The sequence below is a fragment of the Rutilus rutilus genome, assembly GCF_951802725.1.
Source record: "Rutilus rutilus genome assembly, chromosome: 1".
Taxonomy (NCBI): domain Eukaryota; kingdom Metazoa; phylum Chordata; class Actinopteri; order Cypriniformes; family Leuciscidae; genus Rutilus; species Rutilus rutilus.
The window spans coordinates 30,883,511-30,898,978 of NC_140209.1; the positions used below are offsets into that span (position 1 = coordinate 30,883,511).

A 15,468-nucleotide genomic window follows, 5' to 3' on the forward strand; every position below is an offset into this window, starting at 1 on the left:
TTGACAGCCTAGACAGAAACATTCTGTGGAAGATGCTCCGACATTATGGAATACCCATAAAACTGGTCAACATCATTAAATGCATGTATGATGGATTCACAGGTAAAGTCACCTCAAATGGTAAGCTCTCCGACACCCTCCGCATAAAAACAGGAGTACGTCAAGGCTGCCTACTGTCTCCCATCCTCCTCCTCATTGCAATCGACTGGACAATGAAAATGTCAGTGGATGGTCAAAGGACAGGACTACAGTGGAACCCTTTTGAGCAACTGGAAGATCTTGATTTTGCAGATGATCTGGCTTTGATCTCAGAAACACATACACACGTTCAATGCAAGACCACAAGATTGCATGAACACAGTAAACAGATAGGCCTCAGGATAAATGTCGGGAAGACCAAGGTCATGAGACTTAACACCAAAACCTACCAACCTATCACAATCGAGGATAAATCCCTGGAAGATGTGGTCGAGTTTGTATACCTCGGAAGCAACATTAGCACAGATGGTGGAGCTGATAAAGATGTCAAGTTGCGCATCAGCAAAGCAAGATATGCCTTTAGAACGCTCCGACCTGTATGGCTCTCTTCCCAGCTCTCTAGAAACACCAAAATCAGAATCTTCAATACAAACGTAAAATCTGTCCTGCTATATGGCTGTGAAACCTGGAAAACCACCAAATCAATCATTGATAAATTACAAGTGTTCATTAACAACTGTCTCAGATACATACTAAAGATTTGGTGGCCTAATAAAATATCAAATGTTGACCTGTGGAGACGCATGAACCAGGAGCAAATACACATTGAAATCAAATCTAGAAAGTGGAGATGGATCGGTCACACACTAAGGAAGGATCCGAGGAACATAGCAAGACAAGCTCTGGACTATAACCCCCAAGGCAAGAGGAAGTTAGGGAGACCTAAATCCAACTGGAGGCGGTCCACGCTTGATGAACTGACCAAGACGGGGACCTCCTGGCAAGAAGTAAAGTCCTTAGCACAGAGGAGAGTGAGGTGGAGATCCATGGTGGACGTCCTATGCTCCCAAGGGGGCCAAGAGGATTAAAGAAAGAAAGAAGAGGGTGAAATAAGTAGCCGGGCAATATGTAGCCTGCTCCCGATAGCCAGACCTGTCTTACATTTAGCAGTTATTAACAATAAAAACTATGGCACTTTGTGTGAAAAAAGGTGTTCCTCTGTGTTAGCCTTTTTAAACTATATAGGCTACTTCTCAACAAGCACACAGTCGGATATAAACCATAACGGCAGCCCCCCACCCATCATTTAATTGTGACTTAAGAAATGATCTTTAGAATAATATTGAATATTTTTCCTTTTTTCTTGCATTTTGCCTAAATATTCTCATCTCTCATTTTGGAAAATATTCAATATTATCCAAAAGATCATTTCCTAAGTCACAATTTAGCAAAAGTAAAATTGAAAAAAAAAAGGAGAGGGAATGGCAATTATACATTGATAAAGTAACCAGGGGAGAAAAAAATGAAAAATTGATGTTTTAATTTTATTTAATTTATGGAGCTTTTTTTTATTTATTTTTTTATTTTTATTTTTTATCTATGGACCATAGCCCCATAATAAACCATTAATCTGCTGTAGTTTGGACTGCAACGCTATTATTTACCTCATCTCTGATAAAGGGCTTCTGCATGCAATAGAAAAACCCCTACAGGCACTTTCCCAACATTTGTATTATTATTCTTAAAAGTAATGTAAATTATGTTTGCAACAAGTGTGGTTTTTGCTGTGGGTTTACAAGGTGACCTAGAATAGATAAGCGTTAAATATTGAAATAGGAGATATTGAAATCCATTTCAGATTTCAATATTAATTAAAAGAACATTAATCTAACACCATTAATTAATCAATTAATTAATCGTAATTAATTGTAACTGCAGTGTAAATACATTCATGCCAGTTAAACAGTCTGTGATAAATTCAAATTTAGAGGCAGCTTTTAGGGGTAAAAAGTCATTGTAGCTGAAGTGAAAGAAATGACTGGAGTAAAAGTGTGTCAGTTAGTCTGTGGAGTCGGTCTCTTGGCAGGCTAAAAATCTGAGATACCGCATCTCTAAATGTAGTCCAAGAGTTGTTGGTTGACTAGTCAAATATCATGATCCTTCCTTACTAAAGTAGTGGTGTAAAGATACACATGTCGCGATTTGGTAAAATACACAATACTGTAATCACGATACAATTTAAATGTAGTTTTGTCACTGAAACTTAGCTTTTTTTCTCACGCAGTAAAAATGCATTCAATGCAGGCATTCATTGGATCTCTTACAAGTCGCGCACAACATCCCACTGTTTCCCTTCTCTCCCTCTATAAATACACTTAGCCTACATGATAAGAATAAATCATCTAAAAAACTTTGAATCATCATAATAAAACTACAAATGTGAGATGGTGATTTAAATGATGTTTTGTCACTGTGCAATCAATCACAGTTTTAAATGTGTCAAAATAAATATTCCTAAACGTTAAGAGGTTAGTTAATACAAAAATTTAAATTCTGTCTTCATTTACTCACCCTCATGTCATTCTCGCACATCACACACACACATACATACATACATACATATATATATTTGAACGTCTGTTTACACTACAATATGTTTGTTGATCAGTAATTCTGTTCATCATATAAAGCGATCATGTCTCTTCAGAAGACTAGGATTAAACTGATCGATTGATTTTTTTTTTTCGATTGACCTTGTTGGATCTTTTAAATAGAGGGACAGAAATGTCTCAGGTTTCATAAAAAAAATGTGATGAATGAAAATCTTATGGGTTTAAAACGACACGGGGGTGAGTGCATGATGAAAGAATAAATGGTAACACTTTACAATAAGGTTCATTAGTTAACATTAGTTATTATATTATAACTAACATGAACTAACAATGAGCAATACATTTGTCACTATATTAGTTCATCTTTGTTAATATTAGTTCATACAAATACAGCTGTTCATTGTTTGTTCATGTTAATTCACAGTGCATTAACTAATGTTAAAAATACAACTTTTGATTTAAAAAATGTATAGTAAATTAATGTTGAAATTAATATTTACTAAGAATAATAAAGGTAGTGTTGTATTACATATTTATTAAATGTTTAATTTAGTTTTTCCACTGCTATAGTATATAAACTGATAAAGTTTATATACTGATTTATTGAGTCTCCAGCAAGAGTCTCCTTTCCTGCCAGACCTGTTTTCTCTATTGTGTTTTAAATAAGTCAGATCACTTGATTCTCACCTTTCGGAGCCCAGACGTTGAATCGTTAGGTTGATTGACTTTCACCTTTTGTCTTTAATGGGTCTGGGATGGCTCTTGGAATTGGAGTTCCTGGCTAGTATCAGCATGTGAATAGTTATGCTGATTCAATTGGACTCAGAGTAGGGTGTGTTCCTACTTCATTTGCATGCTTTGTTCAGGGTCTCCACCTCTATGTAATCCCTCCCCCTTGGAATGTATATAACTACAATGCAAACTGTATTAGAGTCAGATTATGTTGGACGAAACCGCAGCCGCGCTCAAATAAAGAAACTCTTCTGTTTGACCGTGATCCCAACGTCTCCTGGTCTGCTTTGAAGAAAGAAAAACTTTACAACAGATGGTGCCGTGACCCGGATGGAGAAAAAGGAAACTTAACTCAAAGATCTCAACAAAGCCTGACTAAGTTCCATACTGAATCTTCTGAATCCAGATTAAAAACTTCAAGCTCCAAAAAGATCTCAAAGACTTTTTTCCAGACGGAATCTTTCTCTACAAATGAAAGACTTGGTGAGTTTCACTCCATTTCAAAGAACCTTTGCAGACCAGTACAAAAATAGTTTTCCTCTGCGCCGTTCAGAGAAGTAGTTAACAAACAGCTGTAGAGTTTGGTTAACTAAAGATAAGCCTCTAAAGTTTGCTTTTAGAGATGAAATTTACCCTCTGTTGTTGGCAGGGAAGTTTAACAGTTACATGTTAATATTGTGTGTATCCTCTTGCTAAGAGAAGACCTATCCTCTGTAAGCTAGAGAAGATTTAGCATCATGTGCTAATAAGATTGCACCCTCTTTTTGTAAGACAGTAGAGAGAAGTTTTCGTGTTTTGTGATTGTTAAGTAACAAAGGAAGTCACAAAATGGTTAGAAGGAATGCTAGGCTGATACCCACAACAGAGAAAGGTGGATTAGCTAGCCCGTTATGGACAGACAATGAGTTTAAGTCTTTGTTAAGAGAGCACATGGACTCAATCGTGACTGAGGAAGTCAGATTGAATTTAACAAAGAAATTCGGCATTGATGCAGACACAGTATGGCCAATTGAAGATTGCAAGAAAGTGTTGGGTGCATGTATCAGGAAGAAAAACGTGAAAGGTATTATCTTCTGTCACAGAGAATTTAGCTTATCCATTGTACAAGAACAAGCTCGATGTATTGATAAGTTAAAAGAACAGAACAAACAATTGCATACTCAAGTGTCCTGTTTCATGAAAAAGTTGGGCCATAACAAGGCCTCAACCAAATGTGACTCAGAAAACCAACAGTCAGATGAAAGCTATCCTGATTTACAGTCTTTTGATAGTATAGAGGACAATGTCAATGCAGATGTAAATGCAGTTGAAGTGTGCGTAGCTAGACAAAAGGCTCAGGGAAAAGGTGTTGATACAGTTCCATTTGCAAACCCCATATTGCAGCCACAAGCAGTCAAAACATCTTTAGGTCCTAAAGATATTGAGAGAATTTCTGAAAGTTTGCCATCAGTGCAAAGAAATTTTTCTGAGTTTAGGAGAGAGTTGTCCAAAAAGATGCGGCTCTACGATATGTCTCTAGCTGAAGTCACTCAGCTAATATCACAGATCTTGACTGAGTCAGAATTCAATGATTTTGAAAGTGCTGTAAACAATTCTGAACTGCAACAAGCCAGTAAAGATGAATTGAGAGAGGAAGTTCTGAAAATTTTAAAGAACATTGTTGGACCGAACGTGGACTGGTCAAAAATAACCAATTGTGTACAGAAGAAGGGTGAGACTGTTTGTGAGTACACAGAACGATTCTGTCAGATCGCTGCCGTTTACAGCGGAATTGCCGACACTCCAGAAAAGGTGTTAGGTCATAATGGTCCTTTGGTTCGCACATGGTTTCATTGTCTTTTGCCAGAACACAGAAAGGCGTTGCCTTACTTAAACATCACATGGTGTACGAGAACTCTGCAAGACAACTTGGACAGTTTAGCTATTTGGGAAAGAGATTCTGATGTCAAAGAGAGAGTAAGAATTGCAGCAGTTTCTGTTATGGTCAACTCAGAGAAGCCAAAGAAACGCAAAAGTCCTAGAGAAGCCAGTTGTTCTTACTGTGGCAAGCACGGACATTTTGGAAATGAATGTAGAAAAAACAAAAATAACTTAAGACAAGTTAACAATGTTATGCAGCTCTTACTACATTTGTTTGCTACTTTAAAGCAACCCCTCCCCTCGTCATTGGACTCGTGGGTAAGCTTTTTGAGGTGTTAACCATTTGGGCTGTGATTGCTTAATTTCCCCAGTAACTCACAACAAAGATGAAAGACTTATTTTTGTTTAATAGAACAAAAGGAAAGTGACTGTCTCAGCCTTTGTTTGAGGGACATTCAGTATACTCACAGCCTTAAATGTTATACTGCAGAACACAGAATATTGCAATCAGACACCATCCTCTGTTAATGATGTTTATTAGGACTGATGTTTCACTGGAGAATGGAAATGTGCCAATTTTCTCACACACTGTACAGTGTGTACACAACACAGGGACAGAATAGGACACGGACAAGTGAGGTGCCCTGGGAGGAACTGACGCAACAGGCTTCGGGGGTGAACCCAGGGTGAAGACATACCTCATAGGCTTTTCCCGATTTAGTCCATCCTTACCTCACTGGTCCATAGGTGTCAAATCAATTAAGAAATAGGGAAAGAATGAAACGACAACAGTAGACTCTGAAAACGATAGAACCATAATGTTTAAACTGCTACAACCGTAGTGTTTTGAAGAAATACTGCTCTCTGTTTTTCTGTTTTCTGTCTTACAGATAAAACTTGATGGCTTTTTCAAGATCCATATGCAACGACCGTCTCATCTGCGTATGAAGCCCCAACTTCAAGAAGACAACCAGACCCACTGCTGAACGAACTATCACCAAAGAAAAAGAAAAAAATACACAACGCAGAAAATTCACGGACCCTAGTTGCATGTTATGTTTCTGTGTCAGCATGCAATTACAGATGAACAACACAGATCATGTTTGTGCCTGTAACTTTTTCAAGTTACAAGAATGAACTTTTAAGTGTACTTTGATAAAAGTTAGACTTAAAACCACTATACGATCAAATGACTTATGGAAGGATGAAGTCTATGCATGAATATTGCTGTTCTGCTGTTTCTTTGTTTTCTTGTGTTACTCGTATGTGTTGATGTCTTCACAAGCAGCATCCTGGTATAAAACATCACCTCAGATTTCCATGAACAAACCTCATGAGGGACGAGTCATCAGAGCGACTCTACGTGGGAAATGGACGCTACAGGAAACAGACTTCACAGCTATTCAGGCGCCATGGACTTTCAAGAATTCCACTGTTATGCTACATGGTTTTCTGTGTAATCATGTAGTTTATATGACATTGTACACCCTGCGTCGCAGGTGTCAACAGTTATGGTTTTGAGAAGAACTATGACACTCATGTAAATCATGGACACAACACAGAATAAGTTACACGTGCCTGTAACTTACACAAGTTAAAAGAATTAACTTTTAAGTGTATAAATGTGTATTTTTGTGAGAGTTATTAGAACTCTCAAAGGGGGAAGTGTTGTATTACATATTTATTAAATGTTTAATTTAGTTTTTCCACTGCTATAGTATATAAACTGATAAAGTTTATATACTGATTTATTGAGTCTCCAGCAAGAGTCTCCTTTCCTGCCAGACCTGTTTTCTCTATTGTGTTTTAAATAAGTCAGATCACTTGATTCTCACCTTTCGGAGCCCAGACGTTGAATCGTTAGGTTGATTGACTTTCACCTTTTGTCTTTAATGGGTCTGGGATGGCTCTTGGAATTGGAGTTCCTGGCTAGTATCAGCATGTGAATAGTTATGCTGATTCAATTGGACTCAGAGTAGGGTGTGTTCCTACTTCATTTGCATGCTTTTTTCAGGGTCTCCACCTCTATGTAATCCCTCCCCCTTGGAATGTATATAACTACAATGCAAACTGTATTAGAGTCAGATTATGTTGGACGAAACCGCAGCCGCGCTCAAATAAAGAAACTCTTCTGTTTGAACGTGATCCCAACGTCTCCTGGTCTGCTTTGAAGAAAGAAAAACTTTACAACAGTAGTTAACTAATGTTAACAAATTAACCTTATTGTCAAGTGTTACCGAATAAATATTTATTCTTAAGGTATTTATAATACCTTATAAATACAGTAAGCTCAGTCTTGGAGGGGGAAAAAAAATATATTGCAATTGATTTTCACATCCACAATACGTTGTCACATTTTTTTTAAATATTGCTATATATCTTTTCACCCCATTCCTTAGTAGTACCTGATCTTGGGTCCGCAGCTGAGCATCATGTTCATTCCTGCGTCAGTCATGTTACAGTCCTCCAGATTCAGATAAACCTCTTTATCTCTGGACTGAGTGATCACATAAGCCAAAGCACAACACTGATGAGGGTCGAGATCCTCTTCAGGCTCAAGCTGATGGTCCATCTTCTCCAGGAACATTAAACACGCTTTAGGAGACTGGAGCTCATACAAGCACTGACACACATAGAGAAGATCAGACTCTTCACTTTCACTCTGAGGTTGGAGGAAAGTTTCCAAAAACTTCTCAATGAACCAGTCAGATGTTTTCTTTATCTGATCTTCTGGGAAGAGACATTTGATGAGTTTAATGTTGTGTTCTTCCAGAAGTCCACATAAGAAAGGAAGAACATGTTTCATGTGTTTATTCTCTTCAGTCTGACAGAGTTGTAGGACTTTCTCAATTTCACCTGGATGTCCAAGAAGCCACAAAGCTGAGAAGAATTCTTGCACTGTGTTGTGGAGAAAAGCACAGTACGTTGTTGCAGATGTAGGCGAGTCTCTTGTTGTGATCATCTTCAGAAACGCACGAGAAATATCTGTCGCATCACAGCTAATAAGGGTTAGAGTTTTCTGCATAGTTGCATTGAATGCCTTTTCCATCAAAAAATAAACCTGATCTTTAATGTCTTTCAAGTATTTATCTATTTGCTCAATTTGTTTCTTCACAGCAACACGGAAAATGTGGATGTACATTTCTGTGACTGTGTGTTGATGGTTGAAAACGTTGTCGTTTTTAAACTGAATCAAGTCTACAATCATGAATGCATACATTGGCACATGGCTGAGACTGAACAGCTCTTGATTCTTCAAAACAACATCTAGAAGAACAGGATCGTGACCCAACATCTTCTGATAGTAAGCGGTGATAGACTCTTCACTGAATCCTTGGACATACACTTTCAGTGTCGGCCAGTCGGAGAAAAGCGGATCATATTCCACCTCTGATCTGCATGTTATTATAATCTTGGCATCAGGCAGGAGCTCGTGGTTCATGATCTTCCATAAGGTGGAATTTTTTTCTAAATCGACGACATCATCAAATACAATGACAACTTTCTCAGAGTTTTCCTCAATATCTTGAAACACGTACATTCTGTCTTTTTCCATTGGTTTAAAATACACTTTAAACAAAATAGATTCCAAATCGTCATTGCTAGAACCGGACAAAACACTTTCATCAAAGTAAAACATGTAGTCCAGCTCTCGGTCATCTTTCTCTGCCCACAGACGCAACATTTCCTGGACAACTGTAGTCTTTCCTATTCCAGGTTTGCCTATGAGGAGGATGTTCTTATCTTGGCATCTCAGCAGATCCTCAGGTGAAAGTGCTTGTTGCTCAGTAGGAATGTAAGAGATCAGCTTTTTGGGCCGCAGCTTTTTGCATTTTTTGTTTTTCCATTTTATTTTGCATTGAGGAGTTTTCATCACAGAGTCTTTCTCTAAAACGACAGGTATAAAATGAAAATGTACTTGTGCCTTGTCATCTGGATATTTACAGCAACGTTCTCTTTGGTCCTTCAGAATCCTTTTTGCTTTCTTCTTGAGCGCTGACTGGTAGTTTTGACAGGGCTTTGTACCTGAAACAGCAACAAAAACAAAGATTTGTATTGAAATGTGTTAATTTACTTCTTTTTATTGAAATGTTTTTCATTTATATACTCACCAAATGAATAGCTGGTCTCTTCATCTTCCACTCTTAATGGAAAACAGCTGATCCAGGAGTGCAAATTAAGATGTAATGTCCTCTTCTTAGTGACATCCAAAATCCTGAGTAATTCATAACTGGCCTCTTCCCCTTTTTTAGTGACCCAATCCAATATACATCTGGCTTTATCAAACTCTGTCCTCTCAGCTTTGAGATCATCGACCTCATGGTCATTGAAAACCCTCTGCTGATAAAGATTCTCAATGATCAGAGGAAGGTTCTCCATTTGGATCACCAGCTTACTCCTGGCATTTTTGAGGAACTCAATAGCAGATTGCCGTGCACACGCCATGCTGCAGGTACAAGACAGAAGTTTAAGCATTTTCATGCAACAGTATTACATGTCTTAATCATATTTATTAGCCGAGAACTGGAGAGATTGGATCCAGCAATTTAACTGTATCTTATCACAAGCACAATCTCGTAAAAAAAGAAATTAAGTTTTACACTTTTCTGCACATTGCTGTCAGGGTTTGGGTAGATGAAAGTAGCAAGGACTCAAGTGCAGGACAATGGGTATTAATTAGGTAAAAAATTAAAACAAAAACAAAAACTACCCCGTGGGGGAAACCTAGACAGGTTGTAAGCCTTCAACTAGACTCAGCATGGACAGGAAACACAGGGAGAATAAATAGGGAGAGCAAACAAAGCAGGTAACGAGGGAGGACAGGTGGGGCAAATGAATCAATAATCAGGTAACAAGATGGGAGGGGCTAGACAATCGACAGGAGAGCACATGGCACAAGGAAACATACATGACAAGCCATGTGCTCACACTAAACATGACAAAAACCCAAGCACATGGCCAGTAAAACAAATCACAAGCCATGTGCTAACACAAAACGAGACATGAACACGCAGCCAATGAGAACACTCATAAGCCACGTGTTCACACAAAACATGACAACATGAAAGCACACAGCTAGTGTAAAACACAACTTGTGTGCTACACAGTACAAGACAAAACATGACATGAAAGCATGCGGCCGATGTAACCACAAACCACGTGCTACACAAAACACAACACACGTGGACAAAAGAGCATTCGGTTCGAGCGAACTCGAAACCGCATGCTCACACAACAATACAGAACACACGAGAACGAGCGAAAGCTCATCCTGTGCGCTCATAACAGAATACAAACATGCGGAGCATGAATGTCTGAATCCCGACACAGAACCGAAACCAAACTAGCCCCACGTGCCGGGATCCAAACACCACGCCCCACACATGAAACAAGGCACACAGACAAGACAAAACAGGAGTTGCAGGGCTCTGTCACAAAACCAAGAAATAGACTAGACAGAAGTGACAGAACCCTGACACTACCCCTCCTCTAAAGGGACGCCACCTGGCGGAAAGCACACAGCGGAACAGACATGACTCGCAGCATGGACGGAGCCGGCAGGGCAAGGAGTTTGGGAACGGCCTCTGGGCCGACAGCAGGCTTTGGGACGACCTCCAGGCCTTGTGGGGCGCTCATAAGTTCACACAAAACATGACAACATGAAAGCACACAACTAGTGTAAAACACAACCTGTGTGTTACACACTACAAGACAAAACATGACATTAAAGCATGCGGCCGATGTAAACACGAGCCACGTGCTACGAACGAGCGAAAGTTCATCCTGTGCGCTCATAACAGAATACAAACACGTAAAGCATGAATGTCCGAATCCCGACACAAAACAGGAGTCTCAGGGCTCTGTCACAAAACCAAGAAATAGACTAGATAGAAGTGACAGAAACCTGACAGTTGCAGGAGACGATGCAATCAAGGTATTCAACACTTTCACGTTGATGTTGACAACTTCAAGACATTAAAAGAGCTGTTTGCCAAATACTGCGAACCACGGAAAAACCTGACATACCCGAGACATTTGTTCTTTATTAGAGCACAAGGCCAAACAGAGTCGATAGATGCTTATGTAACGGACTTAAAGAATAAAGCGAAGGATTGTGAATTTCACAAAGGAGTCACTTATACTGGACCGGATTGTTTGTGGTATTACAACTGGCCAGATCAGAGGCAGGAAAAAATACTATGGAAGTCAATGGGGTCCATCAACTGTCTGGTTAACGACATTCTTAAAAATATCAATATTGTCTTCAGCAGAAGAAAAAAAAAATTCATGCAGGTTTGAAACAACTTGAGGGTGAGCAAATGATGACAGTATTTTGACAATGAACTATTCCTTTAACCCTACAGAGGGAAGTGGAAATTTGCCGTGTCAGTGAGGTGAGTCAAAACCTATTAAAATCACTGCAAGAATAAACAGAAATTCCCATGCACAAAATTTCACAAGCAGAAGAATGTGAAAAAGGAAAAAGAATGTGTTCAGCCAAAGAAAGATTAATCCCTAGCAGAATGCACAAGAAGTGGATATAAATACAAGCCAAAAAATGCCCTGCATACAGACAGATATGCAAAGCTTGCATATAAGCGCACAAACAGAGAAATAATGAACTGTAGAATTCATGGAATCGGAATTATCAAGCAGGGAAAAGCAGGATGTCCAAAAACAGAATAATCATGGTGATCTTTCGTAGTGCAATTTTTATTATTTTACTGATTTGGTGTTATCACTTATCAGTTACTAAAGCAATATGAAGAAACTTATGAGCATCATATGATAGTGTCATTGTAACAAAGTATGTTGTTATGGGAAGGAGGCGGGAACCGGCGAACATTTAAACAAATTAATAATAAAACAAACACAAAACGAAAGTAAAAACGGCAGCCCCTCACGGACGACTGCCGCACACACATAAACAAAACAGAACAAAAAATTCCAGGACTGGTCCTCTCTCGTCTTTCATTGTCGTTGCTCTCTTCCTTTTATGGTTCCATAGCTCCTCCGTGAGAGATACAAGACCGGTGCGGTGCGCAGGTGATGCTCATTCTCTCACGGCCCTCGTCCTGCATGCCACAGTCATCTATACGATGACGTAAGCAGGATTTTGCAAAGATGATGACGGTAGCGGCGGAGAGAGCATGCTCTTATGTGCGCCGTACCAGAGTTCGTTTGGAACCGGACCGAGACCAGTTGTTGATCGAACTTGATTTCGATTCAATCGAACCAAACAAGACAGGTGTTAATACACCCTTAGACACAGGCAGATTGTAATGTCATATCAGTGCGAGAACTGGATGCGTTAAAGATCGACAGAAGTTACATGAGAGAATCACGATGGAGACTAGTGACGTATCCGGGTCACAAGATCAGGCCCTTGGGTCAGCAATGCCTTGAATGCCAGTACAAAGACAAGGGCTGTGTCTGAAATCACACTCTCTTGAGTAGGTACTTATTTTAAAGGAACACGCCGACTTTTTGGGACTTTAGCTTATTCACCGTATCCCCCAGAGTTAGATAAGTCCATACATACCCTTTTCATCTCTGTGCGTGCTGTAACTCTGTCTGACGCACCCACCGCTAGCCTAGCTTAGCACAAAGACTGGAGGTAAACGGCTCCAGCTAGCATACTACTCCCAATAAGTGACAAAATAACGCCAACATTTTCCTATTTACATGTTGTGATTTGTATAGTCACAGCGTGTACGAATAACAAGGTCACATGAGACACAACCATCTTCTAACCGTATAGTGGGAACTATATTCTCAGAAGGCGAAGCACTGCTACTTATGCGGAGTGATTTACTCCAACTCTGAGCGAACTCTCTGCTCCTCACCACGGGGCTTCTCAGGCGCTGCGAGCAAATCACTCCACCCAAGTAGCAGTGCTTCGCCTTCTGAGAATATAGTTCCCAGTATGTATACGGTTAGAAGATGTCTGTGTCTCTTGTGACCTTGTTATTTGTACACGCTGTGACTATACAAATCACAACATGTAAATAGGAAAATGTTGACGTTATTTTGTCACTTATTGGGAGCAGTCGGGCCTTTTTTTTTTTTTTACAGATCGGGCTTTGGTCAGACTCGGGCTCATTTAGCTTCTCTCCTTTCATCGTGCCCATAATATGCGTGCAGAGCGCAGGCTACTGTAGGCTACTGAAATATTGTTATATTGATAATATTATAAATATGTACCGCAATATGCGATTACACGAGTAACGTGACACGCGTGCAATGCATTAGATGACAGTTGACCATGGAGAGCATCAGGGAGAAGTTGGAGCGTGGGGAGTTACTAAAAGTTCTCAATACTTCAGGAAAAGCTGCATTTTGAAAGAGTTTTGATTTGATTACCACAACAAACAATGAGCCTGAAGCCTTCAATAGTGGATGCTATTCTTTTTCTTCACAACACTCGCGAATAAACAGTGAATGAGCCTACTCAGTTCAATGGATTTTTATTTATTTATTATATTTTTATTATTATTTAACGTTAATTATTTAGAGTTCTTTGAAACGTTGTTCTTCAGTAAAGTTACTAAACATCAAAAAAAGGTAGGCCGTAAATATTTATTTACTGCTGGATCACATTTGGCTATATAATATTCTCTACTGCATACTTATGCTTCTCTGTAACAGTCTGTATTAATATTTGTGGGCATAATTGTCGGTGGTGGTAGTTATGTTTGAGGCCTATAATAAAATTTTACCTAGTTGTGTGTGTGTATGTGTGTGCGTCTAGCAGAGACAGCGCGCATCAGAGAGCGTGTGTCAGAGAGAGCTTAAAGTGATATTGATGTTGGTCTTGGTTCGGGCTGAAAAATTGCAGACGTTTTGGGGCTGGGGCCGGATTAGCGCTTGAACATCATGGGCCAGGTCTCGGTTAGGGCTGGATTTTTTGCCCCGTGCAGGGCTTTAAGCAGTATGCTAGCTGGAGCCGTTTACCTCCAGTCTTTGTGCTAAGCTAGGCTAGCGGTGGGTGCGTCAGACAGAGTTACAGCACGCACGGAGATGAAAAGGGTATGTATGGACTTATCTAAATCTGAGGGATACGGTGAATAAGCTAAAGTCCCAAAAAGTCGGCGTGTTCCTTTAAATAAGTAATTACTTCACGACTATTCTATATAGTATGAATGTGTGTAGTATGAATGTAATAGACGTACTACATCTGCTATGTTGTCATTATCATGTGACCTACCAGCGTCGGTTGCGTCACTTCACTGCCGCTATCAAGTCCTCTACCGTGGCCTCATGGGATAGTAAAGTTTCCATCGTATGCACACTTCAGAATCTTTTTTGAATTATTTTGTCACATACTGTTTTTCACCGGCTATATAGTAGGGAAGTATGTGATTTTGAATGCAGCCAAGCTGTACACTCTTGAATTTCAGGTCATAGAGCAAAATGCCAGTGCAACTCTGGGAAGAAAATCGTGCAACACATTGTGAGTAATAAAAAGGATGTATGGAATAAAAAGAGACACCTCAAAAGGTATTATCAGTGAATTTGAAGATTTGTTCACAGGACTGCTTTGTGTTCCGGAAGTCCACCACATTCAGACAAAGCCTGAGGTCATGCCAGTGATTCACAGTGGCCTTGAAAAAGACATTGAAAGAGAACTTAAACGTAAAAAAGAGATGGGTGTCATTAAAAAACAGACTGAGCCCACAGAATGGGTAAATAGTATGGTAACATTAGTAAAACTCAACAAGATTAGGATCTGTCTAGAACCTCAAGATCTAAACAGAGCAATACGAAGGGAAGACTATCCTCCTAAAACGCTTGAGGAACTTGTTGCAGAAATGCCAAGAGTCAAGATGTTCTCTGTGGTGGATGCAAATCAGGGATTTTACAGATCTGGCAGGATGATGACAGTTCTAAATTCTGTACATTTAACACACCCTTAGAGAAGTACAGGTTTCACAAGGCTTCCTTTGGGATTTTATCAGCTCCAAAAGCGTTCCAAAGGTGTTTGTCTCAGTATCTGGAAGGAGTTGTTAATGTAATGGACAACATTCTTGTGTGGGGAGAAGACAAAGACTCATATACAGCAGACTGAGGAAGCTGTTAGAGAAACTGAGAAGCATAAACCTAAAACTGAACAAAAACAAATGCAAGATTGGCCAAAGTGAAATCTGCTAAACATAAGTCATGTGCTGAGCAATGACGGACTGAAACCTGACAAGGAAGAAGTGAGAGCTATTCTTGAGATGCCGGAGCCACAGGACAAGTCAGCCCTGCAGAGGTTCTTAGGCATGTTGCAGTACTTAGCAAA

The 15,468-nt window shown here is 39.6% G+C and overlaps 1 protein-coding gene across 1 annotated transcript in view; it reads right to left on the reverse strand.

Annotated features, from left to right (window-relative positions):
• LOC311304583 (nucleotide-binding oligomerization domain-containing protein 1-like) overlaps positions 1–15,468 on the reverse strand; it is a gene marked incomplete at its 3' end in the record, with an annotated part of 30,966 nt that overhangs the window by 10,250 nt on the left and 5,248 nt on the right. The window contains exons 2-3 of the mRNA XM_084431698.1: positions 9,296–9,630; positions 7,589–9,209 (exon numbers count right to left, since the gene is read on the reverse strand). Coding sequence (XP_084287824.1) covers positions 7,589–9,209; positions 9,296–9,629 — 1,955 coding nt within the window. The 5' untranslated portion in view covers position 9,630. The remainder of the gene's footprint in view (positions 1–7,588; positions 9,210–9,295; positions 9,631–15,468) is intronic.